Raw genomic sequence first — 25,007 nt, 5'->3', positions numbered from 1 at the left:
TAACGAAAATCAACCTCATATACATACCTTGTTGGAACAAAAGCATAGAGCACATCAAGCAGTCACTGCAAATCCGCACAATCCAAGGCTGGTAGATAACTTTAAAGCAGCCAACAACACGCTTCGAAGAAATCTGCGCCAATTAAAGCATGATTGGTGGTCACAAAAGGTTAATCAGATTCAAGAGTACGCCTCGCATCACGATTATTGTAAATTCTTCGAGGCTGTAAAAGAAGTATACGGCCCAACCAAGAAGGTCAGCTACCCAATCATGGCACAAAATGGCGAACTTCTAAAAGAGGAAGAGCAAATTAGAAACCGCTGGAAAGAGCATTACAGCCATATTCTTAACCAGGAAAACAACCCCAATATAGAAGCACTAAACATAATCCCTCAGTATAACAGCCTCGATGTATTAGATACCCCAATAACAGAACAGAAAATAATGGCCATCCATAAAACAACTTAAAAACAACAAATCAGCTGGCTGTGACGCGATCCCGGCGGAAATCTATAAGTGTGCAAGTAAAGAACTTATTGGTCATCTTAACGCTCTCTTCGATGTACCACTCCGAAAAGCGGAGAGGTACCTCAGGACTTTTGCAATGCGAATATAGTGAATATATTTAAGAACAAAGGAAGTGCATCAGACTGCGGAAATTACCGGAGAATTTCACTGTTGGCTATCGGAGGAAAAATTCTTGCAAAAATTATGTCAAATCGCCTGCACCCACATATAGAAAAAATCCTTCCAGAATCGCAAACGGGTTTTCGCACCAACCGTGGCACCGTCGATTTCATATTTTCCATCCGCCAACTACAGGAAAAAGTAAAAGAGCAGCAGTCTAAACTTTATGTTGCATTCATCGATCTAACAAAAGCCTTCGACTCTGTGAACAGAGATGCACTTTGGGCAATTATGAAAAAAGTTCCTCCATAACAACAACCAGTCAAGAGTGTCACATCATGGATCACTGAGCGATCCCTTCCTGACTAATACAGGAGTTAGGCAGGGATGTGTCTTAGCGCCTCTCATGGCAGCGCTCTCCATTATAGTGGACAGCAAACTGCAGGAGAGAGGACTGGGCATTAGATACAGATATGACGGCGGTCTGTTCAACATAAAAAGACTCAGGGCAAAAACACGTACAAAATTCATCACAGAACTTCAATACGCTGATGACTGCGCTCTAGTTGCAAACACGTTACAACAATTACAAGAAATGTTGAACACATATACCTGGGCATATGAGGCTTTGGGCCTTAAGCTAAACATTGACAAAACCAAAATCATGTGCACTCCCCCGGAAGATCATAACAATGCTATAAAAATCGGAGAAGAACTATTGGAATATGTAGCGGAATTTAATTACCTCGGCAGTTTGGTTTCAGAAAAGACCAATATCGACTCTGAAATTCTGCACAGGATTAGCAGCGCCTCAAGAGCATTCTGGAAATTAAAAGACAGGGTTTTCTACAATCATGACTTGAGTACAAAAACAAAACTTGCAGTGTACCGAGAAATTATAATCCCCACCATGTTATATGGGAGCGAAACCTGGGTGCCGTACCGCCGACACATGAACGCATTAAACAAGTTGCAACAGAAACCCCTAAGACAACTCATAAGAATCCGGTGGTTCCATCATGTCTCAAACGTATCGGTCCTTGAAAAAGTCATGGTTACAAAATCCCGCTTAAGATGGGCTGGTCACGTATGCAGAATGCTTACGGTGAGCTTGTAGACGGTAAGAGGAGGCCGGGTGGACAACTCAAAAGGTACAAGGACATTTTCCACGAAAACTTGAAGGGGATTAACATGCAGAATCATTGGGATGAAGCAGTTCACAATAGAACTCAATGGAGAAGAATTGTAAACTCAGTTAACAGCGACAACCAAAAAGTAAAGAGGCAACAAAGCAATGAGATTTTTGAATGTCCGGAGTGCGGTAGGCAAAAAACATCACGTATCGGGCTATTCAGTCACAGAAAAGCTCATGAAAGAAAACGCCTTGCGTGACCATCTTTTGATGCGTGTCGAATACTCGTCAGCGAGTAATGGCAGTATGGTATGGACAATAAAATGCGTATTAAGGCATCATAAACTATTATAGTTGGGGGTTGGAACCTTTGGTGTTACACAGCAAAATAAAACACTAAATCACCACAATACACCAAAACACTTTTACTTTTAATTGGACGCGCGTTTCGCTAACCATATTAGCATCATAAGCAGATTATTAAGACTGTCCTAATCATCTGCTGATGATGCTAACAAATACTAATATAATAAATAACATTTTTATTTTGTTAAAATGTCCTTTTCAGTGGCGAAATAACTATGTTTTTTTCAAGAAATTAAAACTATTTTAGATTGTATTTTACATATATTTACATTTTTTGTCAGATGAAAGAAAATTCAAAACAAGTGAGAACGAAGAAAGGAAATGTACACTCTTCCTTTTAAATTTGTCGGAAGCGTTAATGTACCAACAAACAATACAGGTGCACAACAATATAATTAGTACCTAGTACCTCTTAATAAGTGCGACATATAGTACTGGCAACGACCCGGTACGAACAAAAACAAAACATGCAACTGACACTGGTTTGCCAACCTATTCCAATTAACTAAGTAGCCGCTGTTACGAAATATCGACAACACAGAGAAAATTCTTTCTCTGCAGTCGTACCATGCACCAATGGTAAGCAGTACCATTTGCAGCAGAGCAGGTATTTACCGGGGCCAAGGTGAAGAAACAGCAACTTGTTTCGATTTTCGATTAATTCGGTTTTTATTTGTTTTTGGTGTTTTTCCCAGGCCGGTTGTTCTTTTGGCGGTATTTGATTTAACATGAATTAAATATATCTACACAGTGTTCCATGTAACAATGTACGCTACAGGGACCTCGTAAATTAGAAGAGATATTATTTATATGATGATTTTATTTATATTAGATTAAACGTGTCTGTTACTGAATCGTATAATGTCATAAATCGAAATCTAAAAAAATGGGCTTATAGACTGTCCAACGGTATGATCCTTGACAGTGGTTAGGTTGCGTCTGTCATTTGGACAAACTTTTCTTGTTGGACAAATTTTACTTCCAAAGATACCTAGGAAAAAATATATTTTTTTTCGAATTTTGCTAGTAGCTTCGAATCAGCTACGAGCCCTAACAACTAAATTAAATGTTCGGACAAACAAAAATTTATTAAAAATTTTTATTTTCTTTAACTGAATTATTTACATTTAAGAAATACATTAAAAATATATTAAAATCTAACATATCTAATGAGTATTTAAACAGTTTAGTTTCTATAAACATTAAAATAAACTGTAGGCCAATAAATAAACAAAAAGATTGCAAAATATCGTGACAACTAAATGTTCGGACACTTTAAAAAATAACTGTTCTAATATGGCATTACATCGCCATGAACTTTTGCAACCACTGCAAGCCTGTTTGGTATTGTTTTTATTAATGATTGACATACGCCAGAGTAGAAATTTTGCCATAATTCACTTAATATCATCGTCAAATGGGCAACGGTTCCTTGGGGATCGTGGCACAATTTTTGTTTTGTTTTATGCCACATGTCTCGATAACATAAAGGTCCGGACTGTGTGAAGGCCATGAGGGGACCTTGATGTTCATGTCACTTAACTATTTTTTAGTAGTTTTAGCCGTATTAAATTTGAAAATTCGAAATTTGGAAATTTTTTTAGTTTTTAGTTAAACAACATAATTTCTTGATAATATGGCAACATAGATATTAGATTAAATTTACAAGAAAGAAAATCCAGAAAAGATCCAGTGGTTCTCAAAATTTTAGCAAAAAATACTTCTTTTGGAAATTTTCAAAGTAAAATAACTCCGCTATTTTGGACTTATTTAAAAAACGATAAAGAGAAAATATGTTTCTTTTATCGAGATCTACCAACCCTTAAAATACTTGCACTTATTTCTGGGACACCCTGTATATTACAATAAGTAGTAATAGCAACGTATACAGGGTGGTCCGAACTGTATTCCGGAAACTTCGGCAAGAGAAAATATGTTTCTTTTATTGAGATCTACTACCCTTTAAAATACTTGCACTTATTTCTGGGACACCCAACGTCTATACAGGGTGGTCTGAACTGTATTCCGGAAACTTCGGCAGCATATTTTGCAGATAAAAATAAGTAAAAAAGTTCGTATAAATGTATGTCCTAAAATGCTTAGTTTCGGAGATACAGGGTGTAGAAATTTAATTTTTATTTCGATTTTTTCCTAATAATTTCTGAAGTAACGTCAATATTTTGATGAAAATTGGTGTCTGGGAGTTTTTTGACACGAGCAATTTGATTTTGATGTCAATATGACTCCTATCTGTAGGGGACGCTGCCTACATGTGTTTTAACTGTTTTGAAGAATAATAGCTTTTTGTTCGTACCTGTGTAAAACTACTGAGTGAAAAAATATTCATTTCCGTGACTTTTTACGTAAAAAATGTCTCTTGGTAAAAATCGCTACGAGCAACCGTTCTCAAGATATTTAGAATGGTAAGAGTCAATAAATGTCATTATTAACAAAAATAAACATCTTGAGTAGATAGTTATTTGACTAAAATGATAAATTTCGGAATTTTTTATTTTTTAAATTAATTATAAATTTTTCTTTGAAAAAATTATGATAAAACAGTTTCTGTTGAACTTTTGGCACAAAAACATTGCAAATTTATGCTCTCAGTCTAGTAACATTTTGTCAACATATTTAATTTATGTCAATGATGACAGGCATTGATAATTTATATTCCAGCTTTGTTTTATTTATTTAATTTTATATCTATTTATTTATTATTTATATATATTTATTTATTATTTATATATATTTATTTATTTAATTTTATATAACATTTTTTGTATTTGGAAAGTAAAAAAAAATATGTTTGTTCCTGTTTATAATGTAATATTACATTATACATATTAAAATAAATATATACAGTAAAAGTTGATTATTTATTTAAGTATATATACCTATAACTTCATTAATCTTAATTTACAAACATGGCATATGTTGGCAATAAATGCATTATTCTCATTTCTTTCTCCACAATTTCCCGTTTAAGGTAAAATTTATGATCGCTAGCACAAAATATAAATATTTTAATTTAATTGCCTGTCTTATGTAACAGAAACAATATACAGTGTGACTCAAATATTTAATTACGTAATGTAATGTTTGGATCTCGTTTCAAAAAGTTAAAATTATGTAAATAAGACAAGAAAGACACATACATGTTTTGTTTCAAAATTTAACTACCACAGTCCATGTGTATTAATACTGTGTGTGTGGTCGAAAATAAAACGGTGTCAAGTTGGCTAGGAAATCACTATCGATGGCATTCCCCATTCAATTTTATATATAAAATGACAGCGAACTTCATTTCTGAGCGAACTCTGACGCCGTTTTATTTCGTCAAAAACAAGTCAAACTGATGCATCTTAATTATATTTGACCAGTAGGAAATAAATGCAAAAATGTAAGAATAAAATCATAATTAGTTTTTTAAAATGAATTTCATAATTGTTGATTTACCTACTACTCATAACATATAATAATGATGTACTTACTAGCCAAAAGTTTTTGCATTATTTTTGAAGTTTTTTTCCTGGGAACGATCGCATGCTGCACAAATGATTATTATTTTTGACGTCTCTTTCAAAGATTCACAATACTTTCACTCGAATTCAGTCCTGACACAAATAATAAAAAAAAAGTTTTGTAAAAACAATCCGGGGACATACTGTATATTTTTTTGCAGTGTATTTTCTTTATTTCTTCATTGAGTTGAATAGCTACAGAGTCTATTGAGGTTATCTTTCACATTATCTCCTAAGCCTTATTTGAATTACTGACATGTAGAATGAGCTGAATACTGATAATTAAAAATGCTTGATCCGATTGATAGATTAGATTAATAATTACACCTTATGTCTAGCTTTATATGGCTAAGTGGGTTTGACTTGTAAGTAGTTGTATATTCAGAGAAACAAGTAAAGATAGAGGCATTTTAAGATATGGATAAAATAGGATTGTAGTCAATTATGAGATGAGAATGAAAACTAAAAAACTGGAAACTGTACGATAAAGCAAACTTAAGTTGCCCATGCAATGTTATACTTTTATGTGTAATCGAGAATTTCGAAATTAGTGAAATAAATTAATTATTTCAATTATACTTTATACTTAAGAGTCCATCTCTTCATTTTATTTTGTAAGGTTTAATATGTTTAAAAGCTTTGGTTTTCGAGATATTTAAAGATATTTAAAAATGCATGATATAATAAAAAAGTTTGTGAACACCTCGTACATTACTTTTCGGAATTAATTCTTGTGCTGACTTTCAAGCCAGAGAAATAGACTTTACTAAAAAATTTGATTGCTTCGTTAAATGTATACAGGGGTATTAAAAGTTACTGGTCTATTTTAAATATTTATTTCGCATAAAAACTTCGTTATTTCAAATGCAACACTATGTATTTTTTTAAATAAGTCGAAGCAGATTTAAATGCTCTTTCAAACTATATTAGGGTTTCCTATACTTATCTGGCTCAGATGTTGAATAAAAAGCGATTTTTTAATAAAATTGTAATCAAGATGGCTGGTGTCGCCATGGTAATTTTCTAGTGACACTTAGTAGCTATTTTCAAAATCGACATTAGTTATGGACTTGATTTAACTGGTTATTTTTATTTAATTTGCCTACAATATTGGCTAATAAGTAAGTATTTATTATTTTATCAAGAAAAATGAAACAGTATCTGCTGGCGGAAAGAATGGATATGTTACTAGTGATTTTATTTTGTGAGGACAATTTTTTTTTGACAAGCATTCCTTTGAAAAATTACTTTTCCTATTTCGTAGAGCTGATAGTGTGGTATATGAAAAACCTATCAGGCAGAAACCTGTCGTTGGAAGTGAAGAAAATGAATTTGCTTTAATTGGCTCTTTTATAGAAAATCCAATATATCTACAAGTCAGCGTAATAGAAATCAAAAAAACTACTTTTTTTATTTTTTTGGTAAAATAATAAATACATACTTATTGAACTATTGTAGGTAAATTAAATAAAAGTAAACTGTTATAAATTTAAATGAAGCAGTTCACAATAGAACTCAATGGAGAAGAATTGTAAACTCAGTTAACAGCGACAACCAAAAAGTAAAGAGGCAACAAAGCAATGAGATTTTTGAATGTCCGGAGTGCGGTAGGCAAAAAACATCACGTATCGGGCTATTCAGTCACAGAAAAGCTCATGAAAGAAAAGGCCTTGCGTGACCATCTTTTGATGCGTGTCGAATATTCGTCAGCGAGTAATGGCAGTATGGTATGGACAATAAAATGCGTATTAAGGCATCATAAACTATTATAGTTGGGGGTTGGAACCTTTGGTGTTACACAGCAAAATAAAACACTAAATCACCACAATACACCAAAACACTTTTACTTTAACTGGACGCGCGTTTCGCTAACCATATTAGCATCATAAGCAGATGATTAAGACTGTCCTAATCATCTGCTGATGATGCTAACAAATACTAATATAATAAATAACATTTTTATTTTGTTAAAATGTCCTTTTCAGTGGCGAAATAACTATGTTTTTTTCAAGAAATTAAAACTATTTTAGATTGTATTTTACATATATTTACATTTTTTGTCAGATGAAAGAAAATTCAAAACAAGTGAGAATGAAGAAAGGAAATGTACACTCTTCCTTTTAAATTTGTCGGAAGCGTTAATGTACCAACAAACAATACAGGTGCACAACAATATAATTAGTACCTAGTACCTCTTAATAAGTGCGACATATAGTACTGGCAACGACCCGGTACGAACAAAAACAAAACATGCAACTGACACTGGTTTGCCAACCTATTCCAATTAACTAAGTAGCCGCTGTTACGAAATATCGACAACACAGAGAAAATTCTTTCTCTGCAGTCGTACCATGCACCAATGGTAAGCAGTACCATTTGCAGCAGAGCAGGTATTTACTGGGGCCAAGGTGAAGAAACAGCAACTTGTTTCGATTTTCGATTAATTCGGTTTTTATTTGTTTTTGGTGTTTTTCCCAGGCCGGTTGGCAGGTTGTTCTTTTGGCGGTACTTGATTAACAGGAATTAAATGTATCTACACAGTGTTCCATGTAAGAATGTACAGGGACTTCGTAAGTTAGAAGATATACAAAAGGATTTTGTTTATATTAGAGTAAAAGTGTCTGTTGCTGAATCCTACGTCATAAATCGAAATTTAAAAAAAATGGGATTTTAGGGATGATCAATGACAGTGGTAGTTATGTCTGTCATTTTAATTCATAGATGAATTGTATTTTCTATCACCTTTTCGGTGTCATCTGTCGAAATGTTGGACAAACTTTACTTCCGAAAGGTATCTAGGAAAAAATGTTTTTTTTTCAATTTCGCTAGTAGCTTCGAATCAGCTATTACCAAAGTCTATATAGGGTGATTCTTAAATAAGTGCAAATATTTTCAGGGATGGCAGATCTCGATAAGTGAAACATTTTCTCTTTACCGTTTTTCAAATAAGTCCAAAATAACGGAGATATTTTACTTTGCAAATTTCAAAACTTTTTTTTTTTTCAAAACTTTTTTTTTCAAAATTTCAAAAATATTTTTTAATTAAAATTGAAAATTAAAATCCAATTTTTTTTTTCAAAAAATTTCAAATTTTCAATTTTTTTTTGAGAAAAACCTCATAGACGTGTTTCTGGGGTCGAAATATACTACCCCTCAAAATATTTGCACTTATGTAAGACTCACCCTGTATATTACACTAAGTAGTAGAATATATAAACAAGGGTAGTAGGTAATAGCAACGTCTATACAGGGTGATTCGAACTGTATTCCGGAAATTTCGTCAGCATATTTTGCAGATAAAAATACGTAAAAAACTTCGTATAAATGTATGTCCTAAAATGCTTAGTTTCGGAGATACAGGGTGTAGAAATTTAATTTTTATTTCGATATTTTCGAATTTCTGAAGTAACGTCAATATTTTGATGGAAATTGGTGTCTGGGAGTTTTTTGACAAGAGCAATTTGATTTTGATGTCAATATGACTCCTATCTGTAGGGGGCGCTGCCTACATGTGTATTAACTGTTTTGAAGAATAATGGCTTAAATAGCTCAGTGAAAAAATATTCATTTCCGTGACTTTTTACGTAAAAAATGTCTCTTGGTAAAAATCGCTACGAGCAACCGTTCTCAAGATATTTAGAATGGTAAGAGTCAATAAATGTCATTATTGACAAAAAATAAACATCTTGAGTAGATAGTTATTTGACTAAAATGATAAATTTCGGAATTTTTTATTTTTTTAAATTAATTATAAATTTTTCTTTGAAAAAATTATGATAAAACAGTTTCTGTTGAACTTTTGGCACAAAAACATTGCAAATTTATGCTCTCAGTCTAGTAACATTTTGTCAACATATTTAATTTATGTCAATGATGACAGGCATTGATAATTTATATTCCAGCTTTGTTTTATTTATTTAATTTTATATCAACATTTTTTGTATTTGGAAAGTAAAAAAAAATATGTTTGTTCCTGTTTATAATGTAATATTACATTATACATATTAAAATAAATATATACAGTAAAAGTTGATTATTTATTTAAGTATATATACCTATAACTTCATTAATCTTAATTTACAAACATGGCATATGTTGGCAATAAATGCATTATTCTCATTTCTTTCTCCACAATTTCCCGTTTAAGGTAAAATTTATGATCGCTAGCACAAAATATAAATATTTTAATTTAATTGCCTGTCTTATGTAACAGAAACAATATACAGTGAGACTCAAATATTTAATTACGTAATGTAATGTTTGGATCTCGTTTCAAAAAGTTAAAATTATGTAAATAAGACAAGAAAGACACATACATGTTTTGTTTCAAAATTTAACTACTACAGTCCATGTGTATTAATACTGTGTGTGTGGTCGAAAATAAAACGGTGTCAAGTTGGCTAGGAAATCACTATCGATGGCATTCCCCATTCAAATTTATATATAAAATGACAGCGAACTTCATTTCTGAGCGAACTCTGACGCCGTTTTATTTCGTCAAAAACAAGTCAAACTGATGCATCTTAATTATATTTGACCAGTAGGAAATAAATGCAAAAATGTAAGAATAAAATCATAATTAGTTTATTTAAAATGAATTTCATAATTGTTGATTTACCTACTACTCATAACATATAATAATGATGTACTTACTAGCCAAAAGTTTTTGCATTATTTTTGAAGTTTTTTTCCTGGGAACGATCGCATGCTGCACAAATGATTATTATTTTTGACGTCTCTTTCAAAGATTCACAATACTTTCACTCGAATTCAGTCCTGACACAAATAATAAAAAAAAGTTTTGTAAAAACAATCCGGGGACATACTGCATATTTTTTTGCAGTGTATATTCTTTATTTCTTCATTGAGTTGAATAGCTACAGAGTCTATTGAGGTTATCTTTCACATTATCTCCTAAGCCTTATTTGAATTACTGACATGTAGAATGAGCTGAATACTGATAGTTAAAAATGCTTGATCCGATTGATAGATTAGATTAATAATTACACCTTATGTCTAGCTTTATATGGCTAAGTGGGTTTGACTTGTAAGTAGTTGTATATTCAGAGAAACAAGTAAAGATAGAGGCATTTTAAGATAGTGATAAAATAGGATTGTAGTCAATTATGAGATGAGAATGAAAACTAAAAAACTGGAAACTGTACGATAAAGCAAACTTAAGTTGCCCATGCAATGTTATACTTTTATGTGTAATCGAGAATTTCGAAATTAGTGAAATAAATTAATTATTTCAATTATACTTTATACTTAAGAGTCCATCTCTTCATTTTATTTTGTAAGGTTTAATATGTTTAAAAGCTTTGGTTTTCGAGATATTTAAAGATATTTAAAAATGCATGATATAATAAAAAAGTTTGTGAACACCTCGTACATTACTTTTCGGAATTAATTCTTGTGCTGACTTTCAAGCCAGAGAAATAGACTTTACTAAAAAATTTGATTGCTTCGTTAAATGTATACAGGGGTATCAAAAGTTACTGGTCTATTTTAAATATTTATTTCACTTAAAACTTTGTTATTTCAAATGCAACACTATGTATTTTTTTAAATAAGTCGAAGCAGATTTAAATGCTCTTTCAAACTATATTAGGGTTTCCTATACTTATCTGGCTCAGATTTTGAATAAAAAGCGATTTTTTAATAAAATTGTAATCAAGATGGCTGGTGTCGCCATGGTAATTTTCTAGTGACACTTAGTAGCTATTTTCAAAATCGACATTAGTTATGGACTTTATTTAAATTTATAACTGGTTATTTTTATTTAATTTGCCTACAATATTGGCTAATAAGTAAGTATTTATTATTTTATCAAGAAAAATGAAACAGTATCTGCTGGCGGAAAGAATGGATATGTTACTAGTGATTTTATTTTGTGAGGACAATTTTTTTTGACAAGCATCCTTTGAAAAATTACTTTTCCTATTTCGTAGAGCTGATAGTGTGGTATATGAAAAACCTATCAGGCAGAAACCTGTCGTTGGAAGTGAAGAAAATGAATTTGCTTTAATTGGCTCTTTTATAGAAAATCCAATATATCTACAAGTCAGCGTAATAGAAATCAAAGAACTACTTCTTTATTTTTTTTGGTAAAATAATAAATACATACTTATTGAACTATTGTAGGTAAATTAAATAAAAGTAAACTGTTATAAATTTAAATAAGGTCCATAAACTAATGTCGAACTTAAAAATACCTATTAACTGTCACTAGCAAATTGCCATGGCGACACCAGCCATCTTGATTGCCATTTTATTGAAAAATCGCTTTTTATTCCAAATCTGAGCTATATAGGTATAGAAAACCCTAATAAAGTTTGAAAGAGCATTTAAATCTGCTTCGACTTATTTTAAAAGATACATAATGTTGTATTTGAAATAACGTAGTTTTTATGTAAAATAAATATTTAAAATAGACCAGCATTTTTTGATACCCCTGTATACATTTAAGGAAGCAATAAAAATTTTTACTAAAGTTTATTTCTCTGGCTTCAAAATCAGCACAAGAATTAACTCTGAAAAGTAATGTACAGGGTGTTGACAAACTTTTTATTACAGCATGCATATTTAAATATCTTTAAATATCTCAAAAACCAAAGCATTTAAACATATTAAACCTTATAATAAATGCTTTATTTTATGCCCAAGAATCCAAAAATAAAAAAAAAACCGGGGGTGTGTTCCATAAGAAAAAATATAACTTTGTTATGGATCTTAGTTCTGACACACCCTGTACATTTGAAAATAATTTTAAATTATGCACATTGAGTCTCTACATATATACACAAAAAAATTGTTTTTACATCTTTCCGTTTTCGTATAATCAACCGAGGTGAATGAGGTGCGCCACCCTGTATATTTCCTTCGGCTTTACCCGTTTTACCCGACCCCTGAGAGTGCCCCGAAAGTACAACGTAATAGACTCTTAAATAAAACGCCCAGTATCAAAGTAATTGTTAAGGCGCGTATGCAGTGAAAGTGCAAAAAAATAAAAACGTTTATAACATTTTTTTCTCACATTTTTACCCCCACATGTGATTTAGTTTCGTGATATGCTGCTTGAACCCCTCCCCCTTGATTTTCCCACGTATTTAATTGACGCCCCTAAATAAATAAACATAACAATCTCAGAACTAATTATATTTACTTGTTTTCAGATACGTTTGGGACTAATACAAACCTGGACCAATCTACGAAAAACCACTGGGTGGTTTCTGTTCAAAACCAGATTCCAAATTTGAGCTTCCAGAGTTAATAATCAAGAGCACGCCGGTTAAAAACACCATGAAACGTCGAAAAGTCTGATGAGTAGACGTTAAAAGTGATGTAATTAGTGATAATCAGTGGCTTTTAGTGTGTTTCTTCGAAAAAAGTCGAATTTACTTGCTAAACATCAAAATTACTGAACGCGTGTGAAAAAATCAATTTAAAGTAAATAAGTTCGTGTGCCATACAATTTAGTTGTGATAAAACGTTCGTCAGTGGAAGAATACATTAAAAGTTCTTAACTAGAAGGGGTTTTAAAATATATAACTTCTGCGGTTTTGTGATTGTTTCGTTTAAGACGGTTTTTGGGGTACCAAGATGTTGAATTGCACTGATTTGGAGTGCGTGCTGCATCACCACCATTACTACGCTCATTTGCATCACCTCAAACATGGAACTCATGTTGATGAAGGTAAGAAAGAGCACCTTTTTTGTATAGAACACTTTTTTTATAGTATAAAGTTAATTAAGATTAAGATTACTTATAACGTTGAAAGGTCTTTGAATAAACTATAGCCTAAGGAATTTACTAAAGTACTTTAGGCTAAAAAAATATTAAATGATCTTAAATATTTCTTTATACGGCGTGGTCCGAATTGCATTTCGGCAGCATATTCTGCAGATAAAAATAAGTAAAAAAGTTCCGATAAATGCATGTCTTAAAATGCTTGGTTTTTGAGATACAGGGTATTAAAAAATTACTTTAGGGAATAGAAGAATCTATCTGTCCAAAGTATTTCACTCTTTGATTCATGCAAAAATTCTTGATTGAAAAGGGACATTTCTTGATTAAAAAGACACTTTTCTTAAACCAATAGCGAATACTATTGACTCAACTAAAATTTATTTTGATCTAAGAAAAGTCTATACATCATATACAGGCATATTACGAGGTATATCATTTTCCGATAAATTTAGGTTTTCCTGTAGTAAGTAAAGTGATATTATTTTTCTCGATAGTAGTTATTTCTGCTTCTTCACTCCTTGGTATTTTTTGGGGTGGTTCATCACTCTACAAATTACAAAAAAATGTTACATTACGATTAATCAAAGTAAAGCAAATAAATGATTAAAATTATAAGTTTTGGTCACATTTTGAATTTTTTAATACGACGAACTTGAAATTCTAAAATTTTTGTAATTATTAGCATAAAAAAATCGATACCTATATTCTTATTCTATCTATAGTCACGCATGCATTATCTAAACAGGTGCATTAGGTAAATGTCTCTTACCTTCAAATATAGCAAATAAATGCTCTAATTTCCATTTTTCCAGAAACTCCTTTAAAAAATCCATATATCCTAAAATTTGTTCATAAAAAATGACAAATGCATGTTAATAACGATCACTAATTTGTTATACGATATGCGTTTAAAAAGCAAATTATGCAAAATTCCAAGTGGAAAATTCCAAGCAACAAAACCCGTGCGTACTATGATGTGCGATCTATGAAATGCGACGTACGACTGATCGGACTGCCGACTGATTGTATATACCGTCCTTCGTCATCGTCTTTGCGTGTCGTAAGGGTGTCGTTATAATTTTTCATCAAAAGAGTATTTAGCTATTGGAAAAATGGCCATGTTTCTTGAATGAAGTACTTCCTAGCGTATTTTTCTTATTATCTTAAAACAAAGTAACTTGACTTGGTTGAATGAAAATAGATTCAAGAGAAATTTTCGAATTTTTCAAGAGAACCAGTTTTCTTGAGTTAAGAGAGTTTTTCTTCAGGCAAAATATTTTCTTTTACGCTAAAATAAATTCTCTTCCCACTAAATTTTTTTTTTAAGACCGATCAGTGCATCTACAGATTTTTTAACTAGTTTGTAGAGTAATAACTTTTCGTCCGTACCTGTATAAAACTTCTGTGTAAAAAATATACATTTACGACGTTTTAATATTTTATCTATTTAATATTTTTTATAGATTTTATGCCAAAAATTCAACAGAAACTGTTTTATCATCATTTTTTTCAAGAAAAATTTATGATTAATTAAAAAAAAATAAAAATTTATCATTTTAGTCAAATAACTATCTACTCAACATGTCTATTATTTGTCAATAATGACGTGTATTGACTATTTCCATTGTAAATATCTTGAGAATGGTTAATCGTAGCGATTTTTATCAAAAAACATTTTTTACGTAAAAATTCTGGAAAATGTATATTTTTTCACTCCGTAGTTTTATATGCAAACACCAATTTATCCAGACACCAATTTTCATCCAAATATTGAAGTTATTTCATAAATTATTTGAAAAAAATCGAAATAAAAATGAAACTCTTACAACCTGGATCTCCTAAACTCAGCATTTTAGGACATACATTTATACGAACATTTTTACTTATTTTTATCTGCATAATATACTGCCGAAGTTTCCGGAATACAGTTCGGACCACCCTGTATATTTTTGAATAGCTTATGGAGCAAGTCAGGTCGTATAATTTATAAATATACAAGGTATTCCATTTAAGGAAAACATAACTTTAGTTCATATCTTCAAAAACTGTATTCTACGAAAAAACTTTTACAATAAACAGTTTTCACCTTCTCGATACCTTTCAAAATAACAGAGATATGAGGGGTATCCCAAATCGGTTGAACAAACTCATAGACTCATAACAAACTCATGGATAAATGACTTAAATATGATAAGTATCGACAAATAATTTAAATTATTTTTACTGCTTTGTCCCTCTTGTATTGTTTATGATATTTCACCAAATACCCTTGTGTTATATGACCAAACCAATCAAAAATATCTCATTGTTAATTACTTTATTATGACTGTTTTGTTTATAATACTTTAATGACACATATGGATTATTGGCACAGATCGCTGCATATGATGTACTATACGACCTCGCCATTTAAATTTTTATTTCTTTATTGATCATCACAGCCTACGCATGTTAAAGACATGCTCTAGTTCATGCTGTTACATCAGCCTTTCTTTTAGTATCAAACAATAAGATTTATTTATATTTTAATATAAACGTCTCTTCTGGAAAGAGGAAAAACTTTTTTATTATTGACATTTTGAGGAAAATGGATTTTTTGTAAAAAAAATTGCTTATTCTAAAATGGTTAATCCTGTTTATATTTTTCCAACTTTTTATACCGTTTTAGAGAAAATTAAAAAAAAAACATGAAAATATAGTTGAATAATTATAGTCCTAAAATTCAAAAGACGTTTCTATGGTAAGATAAATTCGCTTGGATTCTCTTTGATAGATTGTTTTATTCATATAATTTAAATTATAGGAATTTTTTATACAAGACGATAAAATGGTATTTTATCGTCGGCCGAAAAGATTAAGTGAATTAATTTCGGGAAACGATAATGCAATTTTATCGTCGTGTATAAAACAACATTTCTTTCCATAGCGAGTTACGTTTTAAAAAATATTTAGAAATTATTATTTCAAGGAATTTATTACGAGTAGAAAAAATATTGTGCTGGGTTGGCGTTGGTTTCTATGTAATTTGACAAATGAATAAAGCTGTCTCTTTAGTTGTCAGTTTTGAGTCAATATTTTTTAATTCTCTTTCGTGTCGATTGCTGATTGAATTGGAGCCAGAAATGGCTCAAAACGAAATAAGTAAATTACCAACAGATATATAGGCTGAGGCGACAAACGCCATATCCAAACTACTTCCATCTTCCATTTAAATCCCGAATAACTTATGAAAAGGAATACAAAAATTTTCAAAAATGGAAGCAATTAAAAAACGTGCGAGAAGAAATAAAGTTTAACCTATCCTCGCTGTTAAAGTATCATTTAATCTACCCCTTGCGGTTAAAGTACTATTTTATCTACTATTTTTGATAGATATATAAGGCAATTTTAACAGTTGCTATGGAAAAAACGCAATATTTTTTACTGTTTTTAAAGAAGTACAAAATTTATTTAGTTCAATACTACGGTACGGGTTATGATAGTTATAGGAAAAGATGATACTTTAACATCAGCAAAAAGTATGACGTTAATCAACTTGAATAATAATCGTCTATCAAAGAATGAAATCGAAATGATATAACCATAGAAACCATAGCCTTTTGAATTTGAGGACTTTAGGAAAATTCAACCATATGACATATTTTTCTTAATTTTCTCTAAAACGGTATAGAAATTTGAAAAAATATTAACGGGATTAACCATTTTAGAACAGCAAAAATTTTCATGAAGAATGCATCTTTCTCTAAATGTCAATAATAAAAAAGTTTTTCCTCTTGTAAAGAAAATCAGGGGTCATACTGTATAATTTGTCTAAGAACTTTTCCAATATAAAAGTGTATGTTATAAATATGTATATATAAAGAATATATGTATAAAGAATTTAATAGTAGCTTCCAAACTAATACAGGGTGTTCGAGAAATAAGTGCAAATATTTTAAGATGTGGTAGATCTCGATAAAAGAAATATATTTTCTCTTTATCGTTTTTCAAATAAGTCCAAAATAACGGAGTTATTTTACTTTGAAAATTTCCAAAAAAAATGATTCTTTGCTAAAATTTTGAGAACCACCGGATCTTTTCTGAATTTTCTTTCTTGTAAATTTAATCTAATACCTATGTTGCCATATTATCAAGAAATTATTTTTTTTAACTAAAAACTAAAAAAAAATCCAAATTTTTTTTGTTGTGATTTCGAATTTTAAAAATTTTTTTTTCGCGAAAAAAACCTCTTAGTCGTGTTTCTGGTCTAAGAACTTTTCCAATATAAAAGTGTATGTTATATTTCTCAGAATTTTCCTCTCTTGAGTAAAATCACAGATTCTGTGGTATAGAATGCTATGTATTTATATTTTAGATTATTTTCAATATAACGTTATTATAAAAATATTATGATAATACGTCAAAGTAATTTTCAAAAAATTATTAATTTTAGATAAAAAGTATTCATTATTTAAAACTCAGAGAAGAACTAATCCAATAAGAAGTAATAATTATTATTATATACAGGGTGCGTCTCAAAAGTGGCTCACCCGATAAACCTCACCTCAGATAAAAAAAACAAACGAAATTTGATATGTTAGTATAAGATTACAGATGAGGGTTCGAACCTTTGGTGTTACACAGCAAAATAAAAACACTAAATCACCACAATACACCAAAACACTTTTACTTTTACACTGGACGCGCGTTTCGCTAACCATGTTAGCATCATCAGCAGATGATTATAAACTAAAGTACAATCTACAAATTGAGCGTTTATATACTCGCTCAGTGGGCACCGAGTGGGCGTGGCAAAATCTAGCCAACCGAGTACTACTCTAGTGGCGGAAATCTAACTGTTACGCTCAGTGGGCTCTGACTCGGTTGGCTAGATTTTGCCACGCCCACTCGGTGCCCACTGAGCGAGTATATAAACGCTCAATTTGTAGATTGTACTTTAGTTTATAATCATCTGCTGATGATGCTAACATGGTTAGCGAAACGCGAGTCCAGTGTAAAAGTAAAAGTGATTTGGTGTATTGTGGTGATTTAGTGTTTTTATTTTGCTTAGTATAAGACATAAATTATGATTGATTGAATTATTCAATTGTTTTCGGCCACTTCCTGTTTCATCGGAAATAACTACAACTTTTGATTTCTAAATAGCACCCTCGGTATTTTTTTATTTTATTCGATAGAAAATCACATTCTAAATACAATGACATATCATATGTCAACTTTTGACATTTACGCTTAAAACAAAATAATTGTATTTTAAATTTCAATCCAGTGTCATGGCTATGTTAAAGATACTATTTTTTAATCAAGGAAAATCCTTAGAGAAGTAAATTTGATCGTCTTATGTTTTTACTGTTTACTGTCTTGTTCTGGCCGGTTAAAAGATGCCCAAATCGTATTTTTAATCACATCTCATTTTTTTCAAATGGAACGAGGGTGGCTCATACGCATATTTAGAAAAAGCATTTTTTACGAATAATTTGCTACCACACACTTGGTATTTCGAGTCAAATTGTCGTTATCGCATGTTGCAATTTCAAATAAACCATATTTGAAAATGTCAAAAGTTGACATATGATATGTCATTCTATTTAGAGTGTCATTTTTTATCGCACAAAGTACAAAATACCGAGGTTACCATTTAAAAATCAAAAGTTGTAGTAATTTCCGGTGAAACAGGAAGTGATCGAAAACAATTGAATACGTCAATAAATTCCAATTTATGTCATATACGAACATATGAAATCCCGGTTTTTTATCTGAAAAAAAAATAGAAAAGTTATTAGAGGTGAGCCACTTTTGAGACGTACCCGGTATAATTAAATATCTCTGAGAACCCTGTTCAGAAAGACTCTCTTCAAAAATAATCATACATTTTTATATTATTTATCAGTATATTATTAGAATCCCCAGGAGGAATTCACATTATCTTCAACCCATTTTAGCAATGATTTGATTCAATTAGCTATTCCTTGTGAGATATTATAATATAAACAAAATCAGGTCATGTAATAATATAAATAATTAAATATAACTTTGGTCGTGCCTTTTATATGCATTTAAGTTAATTTATATGAATAACAAGCTATTAAATATCGAGTATGAGGTTAAAGCAACTACATAAAATGAAAAAAATGCGTTTTACGAACTGTCTGAGCTTGATTTTTTGAGGTCATTAATTATAGAGGAGTTCGAGGTATAATTCTGCGGTGTTTTCATGCATTTGAAATTAGTATTATTGCAGTAAAAATTTATACAGTAGAACACTGAAAAGTTCATTAATATAATGAATTAAATCATTAATTTTGAGCCGATGAACGATTTCATCGGTTATGAAAGTTACAAAAAGGTTAAGAAATTTTACAAAATCGGCCATTCGCAAGGAAAAAGCAGCATATCTTAACTATTTAAATAATCGAGATGCAACACAATTTTACCGCGCTCTTAAAAACTTGAATATTCAACATGGCAAACCTGTCATTGTCATACCACCTGATCTATCGGATCCAAATCATATAAACAGGTATTTTACTTCAATATTTGAGAACAGCGATGTTGCATGCGCAGAGAGAATAAGTTTTTATAGCAACCATAAATTTAATGAAAATTTGTCTTTCAATTTTAAACTTATAGATGTGCCTGAAATAATTAAAATTATAAATAGTGGCGGATCATTCGTTGTTGAGGTTTGTTTTTTCGAAACCCAGCAATAATTTCCGGCATAAACAAATAGATAGGTACTAATAGGCAGTAGAATTAGAATTTTTAGAATTTAGAATGAGTGGGAGGGGGGTTAATCACTTCGACCTTACAGATCCATTGTGTCCCCCTTTCTTGAATCATAACTCATCATACAGTCCCAGGGCTTTGACAAAAGCCAGTATCTGGGACGGTTTTATAGAGGGTAGTTCTCCATCTCCAATATCAGTCGTACCAAAATTCATGGCACGAATGGTTGTCGTCTCGGCGCACTCAGTGATGAGGTGTACTGGTGTTTCCCCATCTTCCCCACAGAATCTGCATTCGCCGTTTCCTCTTAGTTTCAATCTACTGAGGTGTCCATTGAGGAGACAGTGTCCTGTTAAAAACCCCGTGACAATCCGAAGATTGTTCTTACTCAGACCCAGGAAGGTCTGTGATTTTTCTTGATCATAAGCCCTCAGAAACTTCTTCGAGTGTCTTAGACCATTACAAGATTTCCATTCCAGGTTGCGGATGGAATCTTCCAAGTTCTTGAGTTCCGCCTTGAGTTGGTTCCCACTTGGAAAGCAGAACGGTTCTGGTCCAGTTAGTGGAGTGTTCGCTCCTTTCCTAGCTAGATTATTTGCTTTTTCATTGCCTTCTATCCCTTGGTGAGCAGGCACCCAGTGTAGGAGGACTTTGTTTTCTTTCCTAATTTATTCAGCTTCTCTATGCATTCTTTGACCAATTTCGAATTGATTGATACTGAGTTGATCGCCTTTAATGCTGCTTGGCTATCAGATAAGATGGCTATTTCTTGTTTCCGATAGTTCCTATCTAAGATAAGTTGTACGCATCTCTCGATAGCGTAGATTTCTGCCTGTAGGATACTAGGGTAAGTGCCCATTGCTTCGGAGTAATTAGCTCTCGGCCCAAACACTCCGATCCCTCTTCCCGTATTGGTTTTGGAAGCATCAGTATACCAAGTTATGGTATGGTCTTTTAACTGCTGGGCAAGCGTTTCGCTCTTCCAATCCTTCTTATTGCTCAATACTACATTGACATGTTTGTCAAAGTTGTACGTTCTTGGCATATCGTCCACTGGGAGTTGCAGGAGTGGTATTTCCTTTTTGAGGGTGTTCCAAGCCCCCGATCTGACAATTCTCCCAGTACTAATTCCGTTAGTGACCATTCATAATAAAGTGACCATTCAAAATAGGCAGTAACAGTTCCTTAATCTTGCAGAAGAATTGTTGCTACATTACTCGTTTTTGAGACAAATGTTGCCATCATCTTTTTGGAAACACTTTGAGAACCTATAACTTTCGTCGGTTCTGGCTTATCTCGGAACATCCAAACAGCGGATTGACTTTGAATTGAGGTCTTTGAGAGGTCCAATGATGCTTCACCTTCACTATATGTGACATGTCGATCTTCTTGGATTATCATACATACAGGATCGACGTTTTCTTGGGTAACTGCCGTTGTTGGTGGACCTGTTCTTGGATCGTCGCTAAGACTAATCCGTCCACGTTTAAATTATCCATACCAACAAGAAAACTGTCGACTGATACACCACAACAGTTAAATGCCGAAAACAGAAACCAACTCGGCGAGGCATTCTTGTTGAGACAACAGCCTTCGAAAATTGTAAAACACTATTGTAAACTACTGCTCGAAGATTTAACTCCATTTTCGACTGATTCGCCAACTTCAAAAATTTAGCTACAGCTTTAAACGAAGCGGTCTAAAACTTTGGCGTTAAGTTAACTAGAGATGACAGTTAATTTTGACATCTGATATATGTTGATATTACTATGCTTCTATATGTAAAATATAAAAGACGACCCTCGTAATGATTTTTGAATAATTATTTAAAAATGTGTAAAATAAAGCAACAATATATATTGCCAAGTGGACATTTTTCACTAACATTGTTTAACACTCTTCTAGTCTTTTTCTTCTACTCAGAAATCCATACGACATGTAATAATATAAATAAACCAGAAATTCTAACAGCATATGACACGAATAACATAATTTATTACATTTTCTCCGAAAAAAAAACACACAAAATAAGTAATTTCTAGAATAAATCTCTCAAATGAAAACGTTTAAATGTTTTAATTTATTTTTTCAGCACACTGTATACAGGGTGGTCCGAACTGTAGTCCGGAAACTTAGGCAGCATATTCTGCTGATAAAAATTAGTAAAAAAGTTCCTATAAATATATGTCCAAAAATGCTTGGTTTCGGAGATATAAGGTGTAGAAGTTTCATTTTTATTTCGATTTTTTCCAAATAATTTCTGAAGTAACGTCAATATTTGGATGAAAATTGGTGTCTGGGAGTTTTTTGGCATGAAAAATTTGATTTTGATGTCAATATGACTTCTACTAGTAGAGGGCGCCACCTACATACTTTTTAACCGATTGAAGAGTAATAACTTTTCGTCCGTACCTGTATAAAACTACTGAGTAAAAAAATATATATTTACGACGTTTTTTTAAGTAAAAAATACGGGTAAAAATCGCTACGAGTAATGGTTTTCAAGATATTTGGAATCGAAATTATCAATACCTGTCATCATTGACATAAATTAAACATGTTGACTAAATAGTTATTAGACTGAAATCATAAATTTGAAATGTTTTTGTGTCAAAAGTTCAATAGAAACTGTTTCATCATCACTTTTTTGCAGAATCATCAATTAAAAAAACAGAAATTTCCCAAATTTATTATTTCAGTGAAATAACTATCTACTCAACATGTTTATTTTTCGTCATTAATAACATGTATTGACTATTTCCATTCTAAATATCTTAAGAACGGTTGCTCGTAGCGATTTTTACAAAGGGATATTTTTTGCTTGAAAACTCTCAGAGATGTTTTTTTCCTCGGTAGTTTTATACAGGTACGGACAAAAAGTTATTACGCTTCAAAACAATTAAAACACATGTAGGTGGTGCCCTCTATTAGTAGGAGTCATATTGACACCAAAATCAAATTTCTCATGTCAAAAAACTCCCAGACACCAAATTTCATCCAAATATTGACGTTACTTCAGAAATGATTTAGAAAAAATAAATAAAAATGAAACTTCTGCACCCTGTATCTCTGAAACTAAGCATTTTAGGATATACATTTATACGAACTTTTTTACTAATTTTAATCTGCACAATATGCTGCCGAAGTTTCCGGAATACAGTTCGGACCACCCTGTATAATCCGCACTTTTCGTCAGTTTGGTGAAGAATGTTTATTAACTATTTATTTTAATTTCTTTATCCTGCCGTATTTGATATAACTTTATATAAATGCTATGGCTATACCTATATCTACCTTTCTATTATTATTCTGAATGTTCAGTTCTACTTTTTTTGCTGGCAAAACCTGTCGATTAATTGGCTCAGTGTAGCCACCAGCTCTAATTAAAAAAACAAAGCCTTTGACAGGTGTTGATATGAACTGAATTAATTTGTTATACAAAAGCAACTTATTAGTATTGATATTTTCTACTAACCTAATTTCTAGGAAATATAGTTTACGGATTTGAAGAATGCTGTTATATCTTTTTATAGGATTATTTTTTATATTAATATTGAATTATTTCAACAACCACATGTTAAAGTATTTATAATTTTAAGATTCTAAAGTTTTTGGACATTTAATAGTTTTGTTCTTTCTGTGTGCGTCCAGTCTGACTGTTCATTCTTGGTCGTCTGACTTTAATACAGGGTGTGTCAAAAAACATGTGCCATCTCTTGTGGCATTCCTCACGTAAAAATAAGATTTATTTTTCATATTAACATAGCTCCGATTCTGCTTTGTTTCGTAGCTACAGGGTGTTAAAGTTTTAATATTTTTTCGATTTATTATAATTTTCTTCCAAGTACTTTTAGCGTTTTGAATGAACTTTTGAAAGTAAAAGTTACTATAAATACGACATTTTAAAGCTAAAAATGTGTCGACATATTTACCACGGACGTGCATGTGGGTTATCACTGGAATATTTTTCTAAAAAAAGCATGTATGTACGCCACTGACTTTTTTTTCTCTTGTTAGCGAAATAGTGTAAGCAGTTTAATGCCGATTAAAAGTTGTCTTTTGATATTTTGTCGATATCGGCCTCCTTGATGAGATAAACGCAATTTTATTAATTTGCCTTGATCCAAGTCTAATAGTTAATAAAGTTTTAAATAAGTACTCATTGATTTCTCATCAAAAAATATGAAAAAAAGTTCCTATAAAAATGGGCATGGAAACGCATAGTTTTAGCATGTTAAAACTTTTTAAAATCAATTTTTTTGTAATTATCTTAAATATCATTATTTTTTTATTTGAAATTGCTGTAGGGTGGGACTAATGGTAATAATAACTAATAGTAATAATATTTAATAATAAATTAGTTAAAATATATACTTTATTAATTTTATTTTAATTTTAATTTTATTAATTATGATTAATAAAATTGCGTTTATCTCATCAAGGAGGCAAATTCGAAAAAATATCAAGAAACAACTTTTAACTGGCATTAAACGTCCTACACAATTTTGATATCAAAAGAAAAAAAGTCAGTGGCGCACATGTTTTTTTTAATATTCCAGTGATACCCATATGCACGTCCTTGGTGAATTTATCCACACTTTTTTAGCATTAGAATATGTAACACTTTTAGTAACTTTCACCCTCAAAATTTCATTCGAATCACTAAAAATATTTGGAAAAAAATTATAATAAATCGAACGACTATTAAGACTTTAACACCCTGTAGCTACGAAACAAAGCAGAATCGGACCTATGTTGATATGAAAAATAAATCTTATTTTTACGTGAGGAATCTCTTCACGAGATATGGCACATGTTTTTTGAAACACCCTGTATAGTGATAAACCAATCCTATTAGTGTTACGGTGTCTCTATATTTAC

The 25,007-nt window shown here is 31.4% G+C and overlaps 1 protein-coding gene across 3 annotated transcripts in view; it reads left to right on the top strand.

Moving 5' to 3' along the window:
• LOC115882868 overlaps positions 1 to 25,007 on the top strand; it is a 451,933-nt gene that overhangs the window by 33,811 nt on the left and 393,115 nt on the right. For all 3 annotated transcript variants that reach the window (XM_030901116.1, XM_030901118.1, XM_030901117.1), the window contains exon 2: positions 12,826 to 13,346. In XM_030901116.1, coding sequence (XP_030756976.1) covers positions 13,253 to 13,346 — 94 coding nt within the window. In that variant the 5' untranslated portion in view covers positions 12,826 to 13,252. The remainder of the gene's footprint in view (positions 1 to 12,825; positions 13,347 to 25,007) is intronic.

This window comes from Sitophilus oryzae, unplaced genomic scaffold (genome assembly GCF_002938485.1).
Source record: "Sitophilus oryzae breed Bouriz unplaced genomic scaffold, Soryzae_2.0 scaffold_179_pilon_pilon, whole genome shotgun sequence".
In the NCBI taxonomy this organism is placed as follows: domain Eukaryota; kingdom Metazoa; phylum Arthropoda; class Insecta; order Coleoptera; family Curculionidae; genus Sitophilus; species Sitophilus oryzae.
The sequence above is the reverse complement of the archived record's forward strand: the minus strand, read 5'-3'. Positions and strand labels throughout refer to the sequence as shown.